This window comes from Falco rusticolus, chromosome 1, assembly GCF_015220075.1.
Source record: "Falco rusticolus isolate bFalRus1 chromosome 1, bFalRus1.pri, whole genome shotgun sequence".
NCBI classification, from domain to species: Eukaryota; Metazoa; Chordata; class Aves; order Falconiformes; family Falconidae; genus Falco; species Falco rusticolus.
In genome coordinates, this window is record NC_051187.1 from 86,925,359 (window position 1) to 86,949,853 (window position 24,495).

The 24,495-nt window shown below is 40.2% G+C and overlaps 1 protein-coding gene across 4 annotated transcripts in view; it reads left to right on the top strand.

The window, feature by feature from the left end:
- The window catches only part of ATRN (attractin), a 157,292-nt gene that overhangs the window by 38,941 nt on the left and 93,856 nt on the right, over positions 1–24,495 (top strand). For all 4 annotated transcript variants that reach the window (XM_037387993.1, XM_037388001.1, XM_037388010.1 and 1 more), the window contains exons 3-10: positions 655–768; positions 10,340–10,468; positions 12,461–12,666; positions 13,949–14,117; positions 15,397–15,487; positions 17,274–17,517; positions 19,051–19,234; positions 21,293–21,447. In XM_037387993.1, the coding sequence (XP_037243890.1) occupies positions 655–768; positions 10,340–10,468; positions 12,461–12,666; positions 13,949–14,117; positions 15,397–15,487; positions 17,274–17,517; positions 19,051–19,234; positions 21,293–21,447 (1,292 nt within the window). The remainder of the gene's footprint in view (positions 1–654; positions 769–10,339; positions 10,469–12,460; positions 12,667–13,948; positions 14,118–15,396; positions 15,488–17,273; positions 17,518–19,050; positions 19,235–21,292; positions 21,448–24,495) is intronic.

Genomic DNA, 24,495 nt, shown 5'->3' on the forward strand with positions numbered 1-24,495 from the left:
ATTTATTCCAGCTCCCAGAAGGGGTGCAGAGCAAGTAATTCCTTTGGTAGCATCCACCAAAGGTCGTTCCTCGCCCCCCCCCCCCCCCCCCCCCCCCCCCCCCCCACCCCATTGGAGAGCTTCCCTCAGGAGGGCCATCTGTACTGCAGAAGTAGTAAAGTAATAGAAGGATTTCTGCCAGCTTCTGGGCAAATAAATAATCTCAGGCCATCATAATCATGTCAATCTGCAGAAAATCCCTTGAACAAGAAAAAGAGCTCTGGTAAGCTCCCTGATGGTGGTTGTGATTCTCAAATATATTGTCCATGTAGATTTCGTTGCTTACCCTTGCAAAGCCCTATCATTAGGGGATTCAGTACCAGTGAAGAGCAGAGGACTGGCTGCACCTACTCTTCAATTTCTGCCATTGGTGGAGGGGAGAGGTTTAAGAACACAGTATTTCTGACCATAAAGAATCTGTTGCTTAACACCAGGGGAGCATGCACACCAAAAAAGAAAGCTGCAGCATGTTTGATGCTTCTACAGTTACAGTAAGTCACTCAGTTTAAGTTGTTTAGAGGAGAAGAGGAGAGCTTCACACCGGAGGAGTTTGTTGGAAGGACTTTGCCGTTTGTTGAGCGGCTAATTACAAAATTTTAATTATTTTTTTTATAGGCCAAACACAATCCTCAGGCTTCGATTCAATCACTTTGCCACAGAGTGCAGTTGGGACCACTTGTATGTGTATGATGGAGATTCAATTTACGCGCCCTTACTGGCAGCTTTTAGGTAAGTTCCCCTTGGTAAGAATCTAGGTGTACGCAATGATATTTCTTTAACTTGGAGCCTGGATCAAATGTAGCTTCTAGCAATATAAATATGTTCCAGTAATTGAAATATTTAATACTGCAAATACAGCACATATAGCAAGTATCCTTTTGTGCAGTCATCATCAGCATAAACAATTAAGGAGTTGTTTTTGCTTTTACAATGAACAAATGATGTTTCTACACTGTAATGTGTAAGCATTATGTTTTCATTTCCAAATCCTGATTATTTGAGAGACAAAAAAATTTTTGTTATCTGGTTGAGCTTGAGATGATTTGGTATGCAGGCTCCTTCTAAAGTAGAAAACTGCCCCATTTATTAGGCTTAAACATGACTTAAGTTCAACTTGTAGTATGTCAATACTGACAGAAGGCAAAAGCCAATCAACATTGCAGGCATACAGCTCTTTTAGAGCTATGTATATCCTTATATACCTTAAACTTTACATTTTTAAACTATTTGGAACGTGTTTAGAAACAATGATGGGTCAAACAACCTTATAAAAGCACGTGTAAAAATATCTGTTCTTCTAATGGATGACTGAGTTTTGCCTCATCAGGCTGCAGTGGGAGGCCACAATTTGTGGATACTGGTTAACAGTCAACGTTTCATGAAGAACCATAGAATCATTTATGTTGGAAAAGACCTTTGAGATCATAAAGTCCAGCCTAAAAGTAACTTGTGCATTATGTTCTTTAGTCTTGCAGTGACAAGCACCACCTTATGTTTTGTATTCTTTAGCTGAAATTAGAAAAATAATCCCAAGTTGTGTATGGAAAAACTAATGGTTCCCTTTGGACTCTACTTGTTCCAAGTGGCTGATTAACTATCTCCAAAATTAACCTTCTGCTGTGCTTCCTTTCATTTGTGAAATGAAGTTCTAAAATACTTTGTTTGTTGTAAAAAATCTTTGTAATCTCTATGAGAGAAGAACAGCATGGGAACAACAAGTTGATAAAAAGAAATTGAAAACACCACATGTTTTTTCTGTTCTTCAGCTGAAAATGCAGAGTAGTTTTGTAGTGTAAGAATGCTTCCTGTAAACCTTCAGACTCACCTAAGGTCAAAACAGGACACAAATGAATTTATTATGTTACTCTCACTGCATCTGGAGAAGAAACCTTCTCTCTTCTAAAAACCTCCAAAAACCTGTGAGTGTAGCTTGGAAGCCCTCTCCTGGTATCATGTACTGAATTGATATGCAGGAAGAGAAAGAAATGTCATCTTCGCTCACAATCATTTTGCTCTAATCGAGCTAATTTTTAATATACTGTTGAAAAGGTGAAATGATCATGATTTGTGCCTGCAGTTTCTGTGTTTTTCCAAAAATTAATAGGCTTTTAAATTGAGGTTAAAGTAGTTCACAGCATTAACAATTACGGTTCAGATTTTAAAATCATCTGTAAATCACTAGGAAGTCTGTGCCTGAGGACAAGCAAGCATGAGCTTAATACAATAACATTTTTGAGGTAGGAAAATTATTTTTTTAATTGCTTCTTTATATGACATTTGAATTTCATCTTCATTAGTAGTGAGCTGTTGTGTTCAGTAAACCAAGTTCAGGAAACAGCAGATGCTTGTAATTTTGATGAAGTGCAAAAAAGCACCTGTTGAAAAATACCTTTCTCTGATACAAATGCACTAGAAATTTTCAAGAGCAGTGTTCATGTTTTATCTCTTTTCTTGGCTTATGTTAAGTTTTAATATTAACTGTAACTGTATTTTACTGTTCACTATTTTTGCACCATGCCAGGGGATTTGCAAGATTGAGTTTTGTATGGTTGGACACTAAACTTTCCGAGTTTGTTGATAAACACTGTAAATTCTTTCCTCCCTAAAGCTCAGGTTTTGTTGTGTCCCTGTCTTTTTACAGCAGTTGCCTGAGCCCTCACTTCCTTCACTGCTTTCCTCTTGTTTTCTTGACCTTCTGATGCTTGCTTATGTTTGTTTACAGTATGGTATTTACCCTGAATATAAGATGATCTTGGAAATCCTCAGTGCTGGACTATGGAGAAACTTTAAATTGGTTTTATCAATTTTTAACTGCGATAAATATTTGCATAATGCAAACATTTACACAGTCCAAGTGTCTTCATAAACTGTTTACTAAACTCCTCATAGTCTGAGTGCCCCTGGGGCAGTGTGGTCCTGTACATGAAGCTTTTTTTTCTGCTAAGCGGGGTTAAAAATATTTTTGCTGGTTTATATCTGTGATCATAGGCAATGTGAGACTGTAAATGTGCCACTTCAAAAATGAGATAAACACATGTGGAGGAAATGGAAATCGAGCGCATTTGTCTCCACAGAATGAAGAAATCTGAAGCAGACAAACTACACTCATCATCTGTAAACTTTGTTGGTTTTGTTTTATACTTTACTCTATGTTAAACATTTACTGGAGCTGCTTTTCCACCTTTATTTTCATTTTGCACTCGTCGGGGCAGGGTGGTTTCCTTTTCTAAACCAGTCGTTCTTGTGCAAGACCTTTGGCTGTGGCCCCACACTTGGGCTCTGGGGGCTGAGACTGCTCAGAAGCGCCCCATAGTTGCTATTGGGTTGGCTGATTTTGGCTGGGATAGAGTTAACTTTCTTCGTAGCAGCTGGCACAAGGCTGTGTGGTGCTTAGTTGCAGGCTGGGGTTAAACCATGACACGGGTGCCAGATGGTGCTTGCTGTGCTGTCTGCTCTGTCATGCCTCCATGTGAGCTCTTGTACCCTCAGAAAACAGGAGCAGCTCACCTTCCTTTCACTGTTTGCAGGTAAGCATGACACTTGTATACCCAGATTTGAGCTAGGCACAGGATGTGGGGTGAGTTGCATTGGAAGGGACCCTGGTCTGATTCCTCACTCACAGCAGGGCCAGCTTCAGAGTGGGATCAGGCCCTTGCTCAAGACTTTGCCCAGTCAAGTTGTGAATTTCTCTTTAAGGAAGGAGATCTTGTTGATCCTCTGGGCCAGTAGTCCAGTGTTTGGCCACACTCACGTTAAAAAATAACAATAATAATAAATGAATCTTGAACTAATACCTAATCAGAATTGCCTTTGCTTTAACCTGTGTCTGTTGCCACGTGTCCTTTTTCTGTAAACCTCTAGTGCTATTTCCTCTGTAATCTCTCCGTAGGTAATCAGAAAATCGTTTAGGTTGGAAAAGACCTTTAAGATCAAATCCTGTTGTTAACCCAGCACTGCCAAGGCCACCACTGAACCATGTCCCTGAGTGCCACAGCTACACGTCTTTCAAATATCCCCAGGGATGGTGACTCCGCCCCGTTCCTGGGCAGCCTGTTCCAGTGCTTGACATCCCTTTTGTTAAAGATGTTTTTCCTAATATCCAGTGTAAACCTCCCCTGGCGGAACATGAGGCTGTTTCCTCTCATCCTATTGCTTGTTACTTGGGAGAAGAGACCAAATAGATTTCACCCCATCTTCAGCCATCTCTCCTCCAGGCTAAACAAAGCTCACTCCTGCCTCTCCTCATCTGTCATATGGTTGTCCCCCTTCTGTTTTTTTTTTCTTTGATCCCTCAATTCTTTGCCAGAAATTGTCACCCACAATGCTGCCATGGACACAGGCAGAGACTGTCTCTTTCTTCTGCTTCATGCTCCGTGTCCTTCCTGAACTAACCTGCAAACCCTGCTTACTCCTCATGATCAACTTGTCTTATATTGCGTAGAGCAAATGATCAACTGATAACAGCAGGGGGGATGCTAATAAGGATTAATTATAGTGTGAAAGGTACAAAAAACATGTTGCATTGGTACTATTTGTGTTACAAGTAAATCCAGAGGAGCTAATCAATTACAGGTGATCTTATACAGACCTACAGGAAGAAGTGGCCCTTGCCTCTGACAGGTATATGCAGAGAAAGAGGTGCAGGTGTACATGCTGTTGGTAAAGAAGATGAAGGGACCGTTTAATGCTTAAGGCTTACTGCTCTGTTTGCTTCAGGGTATGCGTTGGGTGTGCTTTGCTGATGCGTGTAACCATGTTTTTCCTCTGTCAGTGTTCTTACCCTCCTGTGATGGAGCCGGCACTCAGCACATCATCAGCCATCACCTCCCAAATCAGTTTTTATTCCACTTCCAAGGATAGGGGATATATTATATTACAACCCAGTGCTGGACTGTGTTGCAATACGGTCATCATGCACACATGCTCAGTTCAGTTGACTTTTTGTCCTCTAAGTATTTATTATTTTGCTCTATTTGTTTTCTTTGCATCCACAATAACTTCTAGAGCATTTTTTTTTAAAAAAAAGGGATTGGTATAAGGTGAAGAGCAAATGTATTTGGGGTTTTCCTAGAAATGTGTCTACTGAATGATGTTCTCTTGTTCACATTCACTCTGTGACCCCATCAGTGAGCCAGCTGATCCTTGGACTGTGTGAGAATTGATTAATCAAAATGTCTTTGTGATTAAAAGTCAGATTTCTTAGGGAAATGTAAATTAATTGTATCAAAACTGCTTTTGTTTGCTAAACCTGTAATCCCCTTCAAAAACACCACATCAATGTGACAAGGTGGACAAAGAGAGTTTCAGTGTAGAGTTTTAAAAAGATAAATCCTCTGAGTTAATTCAAGGCCTATAAAGGAAGCTTAGAGCAGAAAGTTTTTTCAGTTCTTCACTTTCTGGGTTCTTAAACTGTTTCTGATGGACAGAAGAATGTTATTTTTCTCTTTAGTTCAAGTATCTTGTACTGAGCTTCCTGGGTGTTGAGTGATAACAACAGTCTTAGGTTTTAAAAAAAGAAAAAGTATTTTCACCATGGCTGATAGCATGGTCTGTCTCTCCAGGACTAGATACTAAAATAACGTTTGAACTTTCAGAGTGCTTCTTCACGGTAATGGAAAAAAAAAGTTATTACTTCTTTTGAGGCTTCTCAGTCCATATTCTTTTACAGTCACACTCATCATGTGGCATAATGATTAAAATTACTGAGTGGCTAATGAAACACCTTTTAATATGTGTATGGTTTGTCCTTGTTCTACTGTCTCTGGAAGGAAGAGTATCATCTGAGATTTGAGGAGGTTTTTAGGGCAAGCCCCCTTGATCTGGAGGGCTCTGCGGGCAGGGAGCCTTCCCCTGTGCTGGGGCTGCAGCACCTGGGTCTGCCAGTAGTGCATCAAGGGGAGATGGCGTCAAAAAAGCTTGTACTTCGGGATGTTGCCAGCTCTCAATGATGAGTCTTCTTTTTTTATTATTATTTATTTATTTAAATAAGTGTCATTGTAATTGCTTTGTTTCCTTAAAAATCCATGTTTAGGAGCCATCTTGCTGCACAAGAATCACAGCTTTTCCTTGAAGGGATTATATTTGAGATGTCTCCTTATACCCCGCTCCACTCCCCCCCCCCCCCCCCCCCCCCCCCCGTCCTCCCCCCCCCCTTTTCTTTTTTGGCATTGATTGATTTTTAGTCTCTTGTAATTTCTGTGTTTTGGTTTGTCTTTATTCTTGTAGTTGTGAATATAGGTGAGGTACATGGACTGTTTTTTAATAAGGGATAAATGATGTTATTTTGCATACATGTGTGTCTAGATGGATGAAAATATTTAAAAATTTGAGGAGAATTGTTTTGCATTGTATTTTGATATATTGGGAAGCCAATGTACTACGGATTTTTCAGTATCACCTTTATCCTTTCACTTCTCTGTGATCTGCACTCTGTATTTTCACCCTTGCCTTTTGTGGCTCCCATCTTCTTTCTTTTTGATTGTTTTCTGCTCAGTAAAGCTTCTTAGGCTTTTGATCTCTGGCACACTAGCAGGTTGTGTCTAGGGAGAAAATAATGAATACACCATTACTATGATGCTTGCATAGCAAATCAAGGAAAAGTAATAGAGGAGATACCCTTTGTTTTAAATAATTCCCATTTTTACATGGTGTAGGGGAGAGAGCAAGGCAGGCGGTGTGTGCAGGGTGATAGAGGAGTTGGGTCTCCTGGATATTGTTTTTTACTCTGCCACTGACACTACAAATCCAGCACACAGAAAACAGAATTTGTTTCAGGGAAAAACAGAGGTTTGCCTTTCAGTGTCTAAGAAATTGTTATTGGACAGCTTAGGTGAGTAGGAGTATTTATTTACTTTGGAGTAGTGATGATTGCAAAATGTTTTGAAACTTTATAAAAAAGAAATAGAAGCAGTACCTTGTGAAATAGGCTAATCTTGGCCAGAGCAGAGTCTCTGAGAGATTCTGGTTTGTAGTTTAAAGGAAGGTTTGCATAATCCTTTATCATTCTGATTCTGCCTATTGGATTTTTTTTTCATGGCAGATAAAGTAAATTCTGTTTGTGCTGGTTTATTCAAAATGATGCTGTGCACACTGATTTATTCATGGGTTTCGAGGTTCAGCCTTTCAAGGACCTGATTGTTATTGTTGCGTTGTGTTCTCTTAATGGTTTTCTCTGGAAGAAGTGACAGTCTGTCTGTTATCAGGCTGTTTTAAATTTGTGTAGGTAGGATAATTTAGTATATTTAATATATAATTAATTAAATTAGTGTATTTATGTAGGAGTTATCAGAAAAACATGGAAGGAAAAGAGCAAATGTGAAAAGTGGTGAGAGCATCCACTGCGGGGGTACCTGCCTTCTTCCCAAACAAATCCCAAAATCAAGACTTCTAAGAGAAAACAAATCATTGTCCTCTGCTAGTCCTTAAATAAGCAAAGGTTATTGGGGGGGATTTTTGTCTTCTCTCACTACTGCTATTCACTCTGTACTTTCATTCTGTGCTGCCATTATTCTCCCCTCCAGGGCCTTCCAGTTAGATTGCCCTGTAATATCAGTGATAAGTGCTGCAAGAACAAGCCTGAAGAAGAATAAACCAGAACAAAGGAAATTTCTCTTGTCCCTGAGCTGTAGTCTGCCTTACCCTGAATTATATTCACATGTCTGTTTTCCTGTGGCAGAGATGTACCGTCCTACAGTTCGCATTACAAAGGAAAATTATAAACCAAATAGCAAAGAGAAGTTTATGAGACTTTTTGTCCTCTGGTGTTGCGTGAGATGGTCTTTTGGGAGAGGTAATCTGAAGTCTCAAATTTCAGCATGAAACAAGCACCTCTTACACGTGGAGAAAAAAGCAGTGTGGATTTTGCCTTTTAATCGCATATCCTTGACATCTGAAAGAGGAAAAAAAATTGGCTTTCTCACAGGGAAATATTTATTGAGCTACGTATCAGCAAATGTGCTGGAGTTGTTTAGCCAAATCATGGGGTCATGTTACTGGGTTTTTATGGCATGTTGGTAAACTGAAGTATATCTTTTTGTCCACAGTAAGACTTACTGTGCAGGAAGGGCCACTCACTGTACAGTTCATCTGTTACTCCTGGTACAAACACCCTCAACTTTTACAGCAAAAGCTTTTGGAAAGGATTGCTGGGTGTGTCTGTTATTCTTTGAGCACACCATTGTATTGCATCGTGGAGACAGAAAAATTCAGGTCACAAAGAATTGCTTTACAGGCGATGTGAATTGGGTTGCTGTGGATATCTGTGTTTTCCTTCAGTGTAGAAACTCGTTTACCGTGTCCTAGGGAGCTGTCTTCAAACATATGCTCATGCTCTTTCTGTTCTGAATAGATCTGAAAAGAGGAAAAGTTAAGTTCTTTTCAGGGGGAAAAATTATTTTCATTACTGCTTGTTGGTTGATGGTGCCCTCAGATATTCAGAAGTCACAGGACACGAAACCAGTCCCGGCTGCTTTCCCAGGGGAGCTGCTGCCTGCCTGCAGTCCTGGAGCTGACTTTGGTTCCCTGCCCAACACACTCTGCTCTGGGATTTGGAGTCTGTCAGAAAGCTTCGACTCAACCTTTGAAAATAGGACTGAGGCTGGGGGAAAGCTGGTTCTGTACAAGAAACCAGCTATTCACTGACTATGAATAGGTGGTGACAGACAATGCATTTTGTGTAGGTAAAGGCTTTCAAAAAAATAAATTTGATAGACTTCAAGTTTATATCTGCTCTTACATCTTTTGTATGAGGGAGGAATTGACTGTTTTGTTGTTGTCAGGCTTCTGTTAAAAGAAGAATAAACATTCCCTTTCAGATAGAAGCTATTTTGTGCAATAGGTAAATAGGTAGTAGTTACTCTTTCAAGAGACATTTAGTCTCCTTGTTGGCTTACCCCAGTTATTTTGGCAAACCATTCTATAAATCTGTACTGTGGCTGATCTCGAACACTGTAAACAGTCTTGTCCACCATCCTCGCTTCTCTCTGCTGACCCTGGAAAACTGAAAGGCAGGAGGATCTTGCAGAACCTGGAAGGGTGTAGAGGAACAGCCAGAGGCGTTCAGAAGTATGAGGCAGTGAAAGAGGTGGGAATAGTGAGTGTGACAGCCCTTTAGGGTAGAAAAGACACCAAATGTGGATGTGATGAGTCAGATGGAGCTTTATGAAAGAGTGGGTGGCCGGAAGGTGATGAGTAAATGCGATTGTACTTACAGAGGAGGAGCCCAAGAAGCAGTGGTGAGGACCCCGCAACACATGTAAAGCGAGGGGAAGAAGTCCTTTGTCATTGTGGAGTTAAACCGTGACCAGCCTTGTGCAGATTTTCCAGGTGAAAAGGATGTAAGCTGTTGAGAAGGGAAATAGAAGTATCGATGAATGGTTTATTTAAATGTGCGGACTTGGATGCATTCTCCAGGTCAAAGCACCTGAACTGTGGGTTTCTGGAAGCTGGATAACACATCACCAAAATGCTCTGTACTTGCTTTATTTGTCAGAGTCTTTCCCAAGCATTTGCTATGGCCCATACTCAGGAGGAGATACAGGTCTTAGCAGACCTTTAGTTTGGCTTGGTACAGCAAGTTTTATGCCTTTTGGACACGCTAATTTCTGTTTCCAAACATGCCACCTTGTTTTAGGAGTGGGTCCTGTTTAAATCACAGCAGAATAGGAAGGGAGGAAAAGTAGGTGTTTGGTAAGAATGAATAGAATTCTAGACAATTTCAGGTTTACTCAGGTTAAATACTTTCAGTATACATTTATCTTACAGAAAAGCCAAGTTCAGTACTTCAGGGTTTTCTGTCTGCTTTTCTTTTTGCAACCATTCCTTCTTTTAGACCAGTCATGCATGTTGCAATGCTACTCTTGATAGCCTCCACATCCCAATTTGTCTGTGCTCCTGGGTCAGTAACATGGCCACTGTATTGCAGATAATTAAGCCAAGCAAGAGAGCTTACTGAACTGGTCCTTGGAGAATGCTCTTTTATCTTTGAGAGTGTTTTGAGGGTTCTTACGCCTTTGAGAATGGGCTTGTTTCGAGGGTTGGTTGACTATCCGTACTCACAATGTAAAGACATTTTCTTTTGAATATTTAATGAGTTTTGCTGAAGAAGAACAATCTGATGACACTGCTCTATGACAATGATGATTACTTTATGCAAATGCATTACACTTCAAATAGATGCTAATAAATACCTTGAGTTTCAATTATTTTATTAATACAGGTGTATTTACTATTGTTGCTTTGCTCCCTTTTGTTTTACTTCTAACATAATTTTGTTTTTTTTCTGTTTTTTTTTCTTTTTCAGTGGTCTTATTGTTCCTGAGAAAGATAGCAACGAAACAGTACCAGAAGTTGTAGCTACTTCTGGATATGCTCTTCTGCATTTCTTCAGTGACGCTGCCTATAATTTAACAGGGTTTAACATCACATATAAGTAAGTAATACCACTCCAGAGTGATGTTGCAGGTTGAGCAAGAGGAGGTTTCCTCTTTTCTCAGTTTTGTCTTGAAATAAGCAATTGCTGTCGAAGCATGTAATTATGAGTAGATACTTTGAATTTAGATTTTTATCTTTATTATACCCTTGCAATGGCTAATAACTGTAATGTGTTCAACATCATGTTCAGTTGTCAATTGTAAGCGTAGGCAAACGTTTGCTCAAAAAGACATCATATTATTTATTTTATGTTAGATGTGATTGATAGTATTCCGTCAGCCAGAAGTGATGTGTGTTGTGCATGTGTGTGCTCTTATGCAGTCTGCGAGGTACTTCTGCATAAGCACACATTTCACTTGGGATGCTGGGCTGCACTTACTCTTGAGGAACCTCTAGCGATTTTGTTTGGGATGCTCTTTCTTAGTCCTTGGATTGCATCGCTTAATCTGGCTTCTTTTTAGTCTGGAAGGGTTTTGTTACGTTCTTTGGTTTGTACTTTAAATTTTATAGGTCCTCATTGGTAAGCTTTTTCGAAATAATTCTAGGGTACTCCCTAATTCACCTACAGCTCTTAAGAAGGGTTTTGTTTTGAAGTAAATGATCTCAGTGTGGACATAAAAGCAGAGATGGTATTTCTTGCTTCTGGTGGGGATCATAGGCTTTACATTTTTTGCTCCTATAGATAGAAAGTATGTTTGCACTGCACTGGGAGATTTTAATTTGGGTGTAACTTGCAGAAGTTCTCACCTCTCTTTAAAAAAAAATAGCTGCAAAATCCTTGGACATAACTGACTTTTTGCTAAAAATTGAGTTTTCCTTAAAATTAGGTGCTTAGTTTTTAAATATCAGTCTCGGTGCTTTCATCCTTATTAAGCACATAAATATACAGTGGATTCTTTGAAAAATGTGGGGCATCCAGCACCCCTTGAAAACTCCAGAGGAAAATGAAGAGCCTTTGCAAAGTTACTTGAAACCTAGCAGCTGAAGCAGTTATCACTTTCAGTCTGGCTGATACCATAAACCATGACACCATCTACCACCAGCTGTGGGTATTGCACCATTGCAATACAATAGAGACACTCTCTTAAGGAATAACCTGCTGTTTCTAAGTTCCTTTAAGAGATTTTAATATTACTTTATATCTTCACTGTCTTATCATTTCAAACCATTTTTAAGTGCTGTTTTGTGGGTTTTTTTTTTTTCTTCTATGTGTTCTGGTCATTAGGTTTCCTCCTAATATTTTTTTAGAAAGTAGATAAAAGGGTGTATTTATTTCTATTCAGTTTAACAGTCTTTATAGTTTCTACTGGACATAGGTACTTCACAAGCACTTGTGAAATTATGATCTTGGAGGCAGTGACTCCACCTGTCACATGACAGTGAGAATATTGGGTAGTAATCCCCATCTGTGAGTTACACTGGTTGATACACTGGCAAAAACTGAAATTTGGAACTGAATAGGGTCTTTGAATTTGGATTCTCACCAAATACAAAGGATGTATCTGGTTTTGCCTCAGCTCATTCCAGATTGTATGAAGTCAGAAATTATTCAAAACAGGCACATCTTTGGCTTGGGATTCATCTCAAGTGTGTTCCCTTAGTAAGCAGATCCCAGAATAGCACCTAATTGTGAGTAGTTTAAGTATAAATTGCACAGACACCACAAAAGCCTTATGCGCTGATTAAGTTCTTCACTTACTGTTGGAGTGTTTTAAGGCAATTCATTTGCATTACAAATGGCTAAAAATCATACTGAAAATTTTTCAGAGGAGTTTTAAGTTTAACTCGTTAACTGAGGCAGCTCTGATAAGAGAACAAATCTCTACAGATCCATCACGTCAGGTTCTAGATGAGTGACTCTCGTTGGTTTGCATGTTAACAGACAGCTGTATTAACTTCTGTTCGACATCACTTTTGTATTCATTAATAAGAGGTACAGCTTGGGCATCTGTTTCATTACTGACAAACCTTCTTTCTCTGATGTTCACAGTTTCAATATGTGTCCCAATAATTGCTCCGGCCGAGGAGAGTGCAGGCTTAATAACAGCAGCAATGCTCTGGAATGTGAATGTGCCAAATACTGGAAGGGAGAAGCTTGTGATATTCCCTACTGCACAGATGATTGTGGGGCGCCTGAGAGGGGGCGTTGCAACTTTAATGATACTAAGGCATGTTTGTGCTTTGCAGGTTGGCAAGGTAAGTCTTCTGATTAACATAGAGAAGCTCTTGGATGCCTTTTCTGTGTATGGCTCTTGCAGTTTAATTGGGAGCATTTGAGGATGTTCTCCTTGAGAAGTATTAGAATTTGGCTAGGAACATAGAGTATCTACCTTTTTCTATCAAAAGATCATACTTAATTTGTAACAAATGCTTTTAAAAGCAACTATGCTACCATACAAAGGCATCACACAAAAACTTTGAACTTTGTTCCTGTGCACCTAAGGCAAATTTTGAGCCTGGTGGCAGTAGTTAACCTGTTTGAACACACAAAATGCCTTTTTCTCATGTCTGGCTATACTGGTCAGCCATGCCAGTCTTGGCAACAGTTTGTACCAAACAGGTGTTTCCTTTACAAAGATATACTGACAGGCAAGAATTGGTCTCATATGAAATGCAACCAGCTACAACACTGGCAGCACCTGCTACCAGTACTCAGCTATGCTGCAAAAACAGACTGTGTGGAAAGAACCCAGGTTAGTAAAATGAGCATCCTAAGGAGAATGCACCCAGTACTGAGGCTAGCACATACTCTTTCAGGTATAAAACCAGCTGCAGGTAATATACTTCAGGGCTTGTACTCAGCTGGAAGACCACATCCCTTTTTGCAGTGTAGCATCTCCTGATGCTTTTCTGGAGTCTGGTTGTGACAGCATGGACAATTCCATGGGGAACTGTGAAGGGAAACCTGGCAGTGAAGAAGCTGGTTTTAAGAGCAGCAGAAATATAGGAAAAAGTGAGAAGTGAGCAGTTCACAAAAACATATTGCTGGGAAGGAAAGGAATGAAAAGAGGGAAAGATAGCTGTGGACCCTTGGGGTTTTTATAGCATGCTGCTTAGCAGGTCTCCTGAAGCTTTTGCAGGTTGTGTTGCAGCTTCTGTGGGCACACGGTAGCTAGATAAATGCGGGAAGATAGCCTCTTAGCGTGGAGTGGGGAGGGGTCTGCACTGTGCCCCCCTGTAATCGTGGAGGGGGAGAACAGAGCAGAGTGTCAGCTTTGCTGCATCCCTGAACCGCATAGTCTGGAAACAATTTTTAATTCTGAAGACAATTTAGACTTCGAAGTAGGTGCTTATGTTTGGGAAATCACACACCAGGTCCATTGCAGATTGCTGGTGTGAGCAAGGAAACAAAGATCAGAGCATCCACCTATTACCTGTCTGTATACCATCTTTGTCACTTGTGGTGCAGGGTACTGACCTCAGCTGAAATACAGGCTTTGGAAAGAATCAATTTAATTTTTAAACTTTATTTTCCCAGGTCCTGGCTGTTCAATTCCTGTTCCTGCAAACCAGTTGTTTTGGACCCGGGAGGAATACTCTCTTCCAAAACTTCCAAGAGCATCTCACAAAACCATAATCCATGACAATAAAATGTGGATTGTTGGAGGCTATGTCTTCAATCATTCTGACTCTCAGAAGGTTTTAGCGTGAGTATAAACCTAGATAATAATGTCTAAGTAGAGGAACTTAGATTTGAGAATTATTTTTAGAAAAAGCCATCTGACATGCTGTGCTTTGGCCTATGCTCCATCTCCAGGGGAAAACAGCAGTAATAAAAACTTAGACTCACATTTAAGATGTGGAAAAATGCTGTTAAGGCCAGCTTCTAAATTGTATCTGGCCTTGTATTCAAAGAGGGTAGTTCTGTTTCAGTGTTACTAGCCCTTCCTTGTATTACATCTGTGTGACTTGAGAGTGTTCGGCTCCTTAATTAATACATACTGATTATTGTGGATGTTTATGCATCGTGGATGGGGTACCAAACCTCTAAATACCATAGAGGATGATGACATTTATGCAGTTAGTTTTGGAGATTTAACAGTAACTAAGATATCAAATAATAATTGTGTACCTCATGGAAATCCCCCATAAAAACCCCAACATTTCAGGCTTCCTCTTGAGCTTGATAGTGTTTGGGCAGATCTGGGCAAATGCTGGATTTTTTCTTCTCCAGGGATACCTATATACCTCACTTTAATGGACCTAAGTGCAAGCTGTTGTTCTGCACTCATGTCCAAAGGTAATGGTTCTTGTAGGGGAAGTTAAAGAGGAGCTGAAAATGCACACATTTAGTTGCAGAATAGCTGTTGATCACATCCACAATTTACTCTTTCAAAGTCATGCCTGATTTTTCAACAGATACCTTGTGGCTTCATTGAACACTTTCTCAGAGATCATTTTATCTTATAAAGCTGTAAGCCTGTCAGGTATACGTCATTCTTTTATCTAAAAAGCCACAGGCCATTTTCAGGGCAGAGGGTTTATCTTGTTTCAGGTTCACAGGAAAAATATGCTTGAGTGACAAAGACATAATTAAAAAGTGCCTTTTAAACACTGGCAGGTTTTTTTTTCATCAAGTACTTGGAACTTATTTGAGCTTAGAGTAAAGTTGGTTTTTTTTTTTCTACTTTTCTGGGTGGATCATGTGGTGTAAGTTGTCACAGCTTAATAGACAATGCGTTAGCTGTTGGGTTTGCATGGGAAAGAAAACGCAGGGAAAAGCAAATCAATATGTGGACGTTAAGTAACAGCAGACTGGACTGGATTTTTTTAATCCATAAGTAGTCTCTGTGGGCTTTGTGCATACTGAAATCTTGGTAGGACTTTTGGTAAATGATTTCCCACAAATCCTGCAAAGGACAAGCAATAATTTATTCAATTTTAATGTCTACTTCTCAGAAAATTAATTCCATTGTTATTATATAGGTATGATCTTATTTCTGAAGAGTGGCTTCCACTGGACAACACCGTGAACTCAGTAGAGATGAGATACGGTCATTCGTTGGCATTATATAAGGTAAGTTCAGTGCTGCAGACTCGCCTCCCAGCTGATTTCCCCTTCTTCTCCCCCCCTACCCAAACCCTCTGACAGATCAGTCTTGCTTTGGGAGAAGCGTTTGTCATTCAGAGGCTTGTCCATGGTTATACCAGTCTGTTTCCTTGTACTCCAGGGCATCCTTGCACTGCTGTCCTAGGAAGTCTGTAGTGCTTTTGCTTGTGTGTTCCTTCTTTGCCCTTTTCTCAGAGACTTTAAGGCTGACTGAGGTCAGTGAGTTCATTATTTCCTTATTACTGTCTGTGTTTGCAAGAAATGCCTGATGGCTAGAGTTTGCTGGAGTTCAGCTGGTTCCTCAAATGCCGTTTGCGTAGACCACATAAATATTTTTATGAGCTCTGTTCTCCACGGCAGCAAAGCAGAGCATGTGAATTAGGGATTTTTGGAGCCTGCTGTGCTTCTGCAGTAGATAGGTGAATCTATTCTTCTGGCATCTGAAATGGCAAGTGGATTTGTCTCACGTTTCTTACCTCAGTTCTCGCCTGCATGCCCTGCTGTGGGAGCAGGCCACGTGAGAGCAGTACGGCCAAGTCTTTGAAAAGGAAATGAGCTAATCCTTTACTGACCTTTGGTTTTTGAATGTTAATTAGCTCATCACAGTGCAAGCCTATAATAAAGCACAATTATAAACCCTTGAAAAACTCCACACAGCAACGTTCACAAATAGACCACTTGAAGAACCTGAAAGGATGGAAATTCCTACCTGTGAAGGCTCAATGTGCATTCTACAAATAACTGTTCAGAAGCAGGGCACAGCAGTGGGTTTACAATCACTGATGGACAGTGGTTCTCAGGAATTTCCCAAGAAGCACCAGCTGTAGTAGAGAATTTCCCTTTCAAACGTTGGCACCTTGTCAGGAGGGAAACAGGGCTGCACTACACACTTCGGTGGATCAATGACTGACTCTGAGATGCTTGGAGAAACTCACAAAGGAACCTGGATACTTTATGGAACTTAGCTCTTACAGGATGATTACTAAAACCCTAACAGTCCTGGCTCACTTCTTTCCAATATTTTTTCAGTGCATTAACTTTGAAGGCAAAACTTTTAGTGTATGGACACAGAGGAGTTTCCCTCATAACTGCATTTCTTACCAGCTACCTTCTGCTGTTTGGATTTGCAAGCTGTGGGAGGGATTCAGGTTGCTTATTAAATTACCTGACTTAAGGTGCCCAACTTTGGGTGCCTTTGGGAGCCTCTGAGCTCCATTTGTAGGGAAAACAGACATAGTCAGTACAGGTAGTGAAATCTGGAGAGCAAGTCAGCTTACCCAAAAGTAGGCACACCATCCCTGCTTTTGATCAGTTGAATTATTCTCCAGGCTCCACTATATTTTATATAGGTATTTAGACACTCAGCTAGCATTACTGGCACCTAAATTTTGATGTCTGTCATCTGGAGGTCACTGCTGCCCTCACATGCCTTCCCCTCCATACACAGCTGTAGGGTGAATTGTGTGTGTTGAAGATATTCTGAAATTACAGACTTGGGTACGTACCCTGGCAGTCATGGTTGCTTCAATGTGCATTCAATATCAAATTCATTCAATATCAAAATATTTTCAAAATATGATCAAAATATCAAAAAAATTGCATTCAATATCAAATGTGACTGGTGAAGGAGATATGTTTCTCCTTGAGAAAAACTTAGGCTGAGAGAATATAAAGTATAATAACTTCATTATTTACCTATTAGCCGTTTCCTAAATGCAAAACTCGGCCTCACTTTAAATCAAACTTCTTTCAGGATGATATATACATGTATGGTGGAAAAATAGATGCGACGGGGAATGTGACCAGCCAACTGTGGGTGTTCCACATTCCCACCCAGACCTGGGTTCAAGCGACGCCAAAAGCCAAGGAGCAGTACGCTGTTGTTGGCCACTCGGCACACATCGTCACCCTGCAAGACGGCAGCGCCGTCATGCTTGTCATCTTTGGGCACTGTCCTCTTTACGGGTATATCAGCAATGTCCAGGAATACAACCTGGGTGAGTGGGGCCCTACCTACCAGTCGCTTCGATTTTAACAGTCAGTTTGAAAATTATTTAAATTATCCATATTCAGATAGCAAAACAAAGACAGATATGTTCTTCTCATTCTATTTATATTTACAAGAAATTCAATCTTAACTTTCATTGTTTGTGCAGCACAAACAGTGAGTAGACAGCCACGTGCCTCCAGCTTTTTACAGCTTGTTAGGTCCCAAAGACAAAAAAGCTGTAATTGAGAGACAAAGCAAGATAACTGTGGGACAATTTAGATGAATTTTCCTCTCTCCCTCTGACAAAGCAAACACTTTTGAAATTATTTTTGTATCCTGCGAATACAAGAATGGCTGAAACAATTCAGACCAAGTGTCTGCTTAGCCCGATACCTGTGTCCCCAATAGTGAATGCTTAGGGGAAGAGGCAGTGAATTTCCAGAGTCCCAGATCTCTGGTATAATCTGGTCCCTGTATCTGGGAATAGTCCACACTCTGATTTTTAAGATTCAGAGATTTCTAGTACCACCAGTGGAGAAGCTTAGGAAGCTCTCCAGATGAACTGAGCTCCTCCCTAAATTAGGTGATCTGAAATGGCTCTCTGGAGGCATGTCCCTTGCTCCGCTGACAAGGTGGAGAACATAGTTAAGCACAGGAGGTTCACAATGTGAATATGCTGATTACTGTCAGAAGTAGTGGCTCTGTCTGCACTTTCGACCTGTTATCCTTGTCCTTCAGTCATCCTGATCCAGAGGATCTACTGGAGCCAGGATCGCTGGTGTCCACATGAGCGAGCTTTCTTCCTCTAGGAGAAAGCTAGAGAAAACCAGGATGTGTGGGGCAGTGATTTGTTTTTCTACTGTTCTGGTTTTCCCATGTGTGATGTTGCAGACTGTTCAGTTCCTTTGCCTTTTGTGTGCCTGATCTCCCTGGAGTTAGGAAGCCTGTGTAGGGTTTCATTCTGCGCTTGCTACAGAGATTTGCTGTGTAATTTGGCATTTTTGTTTCAGTTGCCATTATATTATGTCTGCAATGCTTCAAATCAGTGTTATTTTAGCGAGTGAGATATAGGACCATTAATCACACGTTAGTTTTCAACTGCAGTGTTTTTAACAGTCATACTTGGCTTCAGCACTGTCTGGCTTTATATATATATATATATATATATATATATATATATATATATGTAAAATAAAAGTGCTCTTGGGTACTGTTCCAAATCAAGCCACAGTGCTGGCATTTTCATGTCATTGAATTACAATATATTATCCCTATACTTTTTATCTCTCATTTATTTAGCTTGTCTACAAAATGTAATAAATGACTGTAGAAGAGATATTTCTGGTCTAATTAAAAACACTTGACAACATTCTTGACAACAAACTCCTTGAAGGAGAATATTTTTGGATAAGAAGTGATAGAGGCAGTGTCTAGATCTGAGTCAAGGGAAACCCAATTTGTTTTACCATGAGATTTGTTGGTAAGTTTTTAATGGAGAGAAAATAACCATGTTTTGTCACTCACATTTTTCATTTCTCAGCCACAAATACATGGAACATTTTACAGACGAGTGGAGCTTTGGTGCAAGGAGGGTATGGTCACAGTAGTGTTTATGATCCAAATACAAGATCAGTTTATATCCATGGAGGTTACAAAGCGTTCAGTGCCAACAAATACAGGCTAGCAGATGATTTGTACAAATATGAAGTTGATTCCCGTATGTGGTAAGTAGTTCTTCTTCCTGTATACTGCCCTGTCATTTTTGTTTGTAGTGGACAAGAGGATGGTGTATTTGATAAAGACACAGTAGTACGTCGATACCTGCATTCAGGATAGATAGTGTGCTCTTTTATCTATTATTTTTATGTCCTGTTATGAATAGAGAATCATATAATGACAAATAATCAAGTCTATGAACAAGCCAAGAAATGCATTTTAATCTTTTATTGTATTAAAGCTGAAAAGAAAAATATTTGATGGGATTTTCTTGCCAGCAGTACAGACTGTGCATATGAGTGCACTTACTGCAGTCAAATGAGTGATAATTCATTCTGCAGTTAAGACCACAAAAGAATTTCTATTATAACCCCATTTTCTTCTGGCTCTGTAACTGCTTGAAATGTTCATTTCTTAAGCTGAAATCTTCTGTGATTTGTTTCTGCCCAGAGGTGAGTTGTATTAAAAAGCTATAGCAAAACTTCACAACTTTGAGCTATAGAGGTGAAACACATTTACCTCAATTTTGTGTTTTTCTTAAAGTTGTTTTTAAAGGCTTCTGACAAAAAGGAGACTATGTTTTGAATCAACGCATGTGAATTTGAATCACTATATATCTTTTTTTTGAGGGTTTAAAACAGCTTGTATTTCTGCAACAACTGTTTGTGAGTCTATACCAATGAGGAAAGTAACTAGTAACTAATTTCCAAAACCCTTCCTTCCTGCTGCCCCACTGTACAGGCAGCAATAGCCACACTTCCTTTCTTGGTTCATTTGATCCTCTGCTTTGGCCACGGTGTGGGCAAGTCTGGCTGAATCGTCAGAAAATTTCACAGATGTGACTGTATTCTTCCAAGCTGTGGCAGCACCACCTTCCTTTGGTCACGTTTATTTTGTCAGTCTCGTGAGGGCTGTTGGAACAGGCAAGCAGTTGCCTTGCAGCAAGACGTGTAGGGTTGTCTGCTCTTCTTTATCTAGATGGGGGGTGGGTGTGTGTGTCATTGATGACTCCTTTTATTCTTCAGTAATTTAGGCCCTCTCTCCCTCTTGAGATTTCATGGAAAGGCAAAAACACAGTCCCCTGATCTTTATTTTGGCAAATGTGTTTCTCCCCATGTTCCCTTGGGTGATTTGACTGGCAGCTTCGCAGTCAAACACTGTAGCGTTGGCAAGTACAGAGAGATACTCAGAAAGCCCCAGTGTGCTGTGATGCCACTGCTTCTGCATTAGAAACAGGTTGCTGGTCCTGGTCCTTGATCTACCATTTGCTGAATATTTTCTTGTGGAAGTCTGGGCTTCAGCACGAGCTGTGTTTGGCGTGCTGCAGTTCTGCAGAACTGGTGTGACAGCCTGCAAGCAGTGACACCCTGCCTGCAACACAGACACAACCACATCAGGATTTTCCTGCGATCCCACCCTCTCAAAATAGTAGGGAAATTTTACAAAGTGTGACCTTTTGCGCTGAGTGCTGTTAATCATGCTGATTAAAGATGAGGTCAGTGGTGAGTTTGATTAATGCTTCCCGTGATATAGTCATGGTTGAGGTGTTGAGTTTTGCAGGTATTAAGCTGCAGAGCTCCATTATCAGCAGCTGCGTAGATTTCCTTAAAATAGGTTTTTAGGGTTTGAGCAACAGCTCATGCCCAGTTTGAAAGAATTCTTTAGATTACTATAAAAGTAGAGTTGCTGTAAAATATTGGAGTCCTCCCAGGCAGCATCCATATCAGCAGGTTTAGCTGACTGTGCTCAAAAGCCCAGTTAGTGTGAAAACTTGATAATCCCTAGGGGCGGAATTGATGATTTTAAGATCCATAGCTTTGGAAAGAGGCTTTCATAGATATATTTCTCCTGCAAATTGGCAAGCAGATGGGAAGATGAGAGAATGAAATTACACAAGGAATTGAACAGTGTAAGTTGTTAAATACCTCATTAGGAAAAGCAGCTTAAATACTATCCCCAGACTCCCTCCTGCACCCCAAAACCTTCTGCAACTTGGATTTACAGTTTGTTTTGGTTTTGCCAGTTACTAATAATTTTCATTAATACATATATTTTTATTTCTGAAGGACTATTCTTAAAGACAGTAGATTTTTTCGCTATTTGCACACGGCTGTGATAGTGAGTGGAACCATGCTGGTGTTTGGAGGAAACACGCACAATGACACCTCCATGAGCCATGGCGCAAAGTGCTTTTCTTCGGATTTTATGGCATATGATATTGGTAAGTTCTTGCAGAAATAATAATAATAAAAAATCTTGGATATTCAAAAAGAGCTGTCTTCAGAATGACTAATTTACATGCTGGGTATATTATTCCAAATGCTACTAAGTGTACTGCAGAAGAATGTGTAATCAGGAGAGGCTCATTTAGATTTCTACACATTACCAAGCAAATGAGCTGGTGCAGTGATTTCTAGGCAAATACAGCAGCAGTTATTTGGTCAACAGTTTATACATAACCCTGGGCATTAAAAAATTATTTCTTAAATAGGAAGCATATTGTTCTAGCATCTCAGCCATAAAGCTGTCCTGATATTATGAGTGCATTTTAATCTCTGATTTATCAAAAATGCAGGCTGTTAGGTCAGTTACAAGCACTAGGCCCTGCTGACACTCAACTTGTACATTGCATGCTCTTTTTTTAACTACAGGCTGGCTGGCTTGTTTGGCTGTGCTGGTTGTAATGTCAGTTTGTTTATATGTATGCTTTATAAGCATAAATATCCCCATAAGCACTATTTAACAATAAAGCAAACAATTAGATTTTATTTGGAAGGATTGGGTTTTGTTGAGTTTGAGCAGCCAGGAGAGGGCAGCATTTATTTGTGAATTTGAAGTCTAGTGGTCCTGCATTTCAGAAGAAAAGAAGAGATGAAATTATATAAAATAAGTTGCATGAACATCCAGATAATTCACACTGGAGAAAAGCACCATTCTCTACTTGTATCATATTCTGCCTTCTGCTTTCAGAATTCCTGATATATGGGCTTTCGTGATTGATTCCCTGAAATAATCATGTAAACCTGAATTCCGTGAGTGATGGTGCACTGAGATGTCACTCTTGGTTTGTGAAAGGAATATGCAAGCAAATGGATTACTTTCAGCAGCAGGGTTTGGCATCCTTGTGCCGTTTTGCTGTCTGTTACAGGGATCATTCCCTTCTGCTTCCTGTGACTTCAAATCCTATTCCTGTGGAATATATTGTGTGCTCCTAGCTAGCTTTATTTTGAGGTTTTTCTTGAAGAATTAAAACGAGGTCTTTCGGTCTCTCAACAGTCATTTTTTAAATTTAATTGAAATTAGTTTTTAAATTAAAAGTAATTTTTTAAAAATGTTGATAGCAATCATCATAGCAAAATAGCAAGAAAAATTGTATCTTCCCTGACACATTGAAGTGTCTATTCGGTGTAAAACAAAAATTGTATTCATTTAACAAGATATGCCAATAATGATCACAGAATCATAGCATGGTTTTGGTTGGAAGGGACCTTCAAGATCACTTAGTTCCAACCCCCTGCTGCAGCCAGGGACACCTTCTGCTAGCCCAGGTTGCTCCAAGCCCCGTCCAGCCTTGCCTTGGACATTGCCAGGGATGGGGCATCCACAGCTGCTCTGTGCCACCTGGTCCAGTGCCTCACCACCTTCACAGTAAAGAATTCCTTCCTGATATCTAATCTAAATCTGCTTTCTTATAGTTTAAAACCATTCCTCCATGTCCTGTTGCTACAGGCCCTACTAGCGTGTCTGTCCTTATCTTTCTTATAAGCCCCCTTGATTCAGTTTAGTTAAGAGGCAGGTTCCTGTTACATGAAATAAGTGTTGCCGTCAACTTGCCCAGTCCTTACCAGTGTTACACTGAGAATTAGAGCTTGCATTGGTTGCACTTCACATGACAGGGATGAGAAGTGTTCTGGTGCTTGTGGGTACCCTCATTCTTTAGGGCAAACTCTCAGCTTAGAAAGAGCCGCTTTTTTTCAGAAAAAAAGACTACTTTTTCTATTCTTCTCGTGGCAGGACACCTTCTGCATGATTTGCCTATTCCCATTGGACCAGGAGCACTACTAGGAATACGTTAGGGTGCTGGCTGATCAGTAGTGTCACAGCAGAGGTACCTACTTGGTGGTTCTTTGTGCATGATCTCTTCAGTAATTATATTGATCATGTTCGTATTGGTCTCCATGGGAATAAACCTACATACTTGTGGGGAAGCATTGTAAAATAACAAAGATTGTTGTGGCCATGCCACCATAGATGGATATAGCTTTCACATCTTTAATAGTAATGTGCTTATGTGTGTGTTGTCCTTTCCTTGATTGTCCTCAAGGGTCAGGCTTCCCAGGAGAAAACCAAGCAGCAAGGTCAATTGATGCTGAGAGGCTTTGTAATGGGCTATCTTACTCCCTACTTTTATAGTGTGCTGTCTGGCTAGTTTGCTTATTTTTGACATCTTGTTGATGAAGGTAGTACCTTAGTGATTGTAGTGATGGTTGGAAGACTGGAGAAAACTGAAATTAAAATGCAGCCTTAAAACAAAGGCTTCAAAACCAGATCTTTTCTTTTAACTTTTGCCATTAAAACTTACTTCTACATCTTTATTTACCTCGTCAATTCTTTCTGGTTTTCTGTCCTCAGATTTCTAAGTAATGAGACCACATGCATTGAATGTGTTGAGGACATACGATTTTTTTTTTGTGTGTGTGTGGGGTATAAACAGATGTCACTGAGATGTGTGCTGAGATTCTTGGGGGTGTTTAGCAGATTAGGTAGGTCTGAGAACACATTAATGCTTCTTATCTTTTTATCCACCACGATATATCGGTCGAAATTACCAGGTAGTGTCTGGCTTCAGGATAGCAATCCAACTGTCTGTGTGCATGTGCATTTCTTGTTGCTTCTCAGGACAAGCTTTCAGATTGTGTTGACGTTGAAGCTGGGTGAGCACTTGGATAGAGCAGTCTCACAGTATTTTTCCTGTTCTGCACACTGCAGTGACTAGCACTTCCTATCCCCAAAATTTTGGTCTCTCTGGTCTCCGTAGAAGAGTTTCCTGCTCTGCAGCAGTTGTCTCTGGGTGAACAAATACCTCGCTCAATCCTCTGCTGCCTCCTGTCAACAACTTTTAGCAGCAGAGGAGCTGAGGGAGAGTTGCAGCACTTACGTCGCTCCATGTTCATCTCCAGGAGAGAAAAGGCAAGGGTTCTGCTTTCTCAAGGGTCACATCCCTTGCCTATGGGATGTGTGTAATAAAACAAGAATAGAACCTTCACAG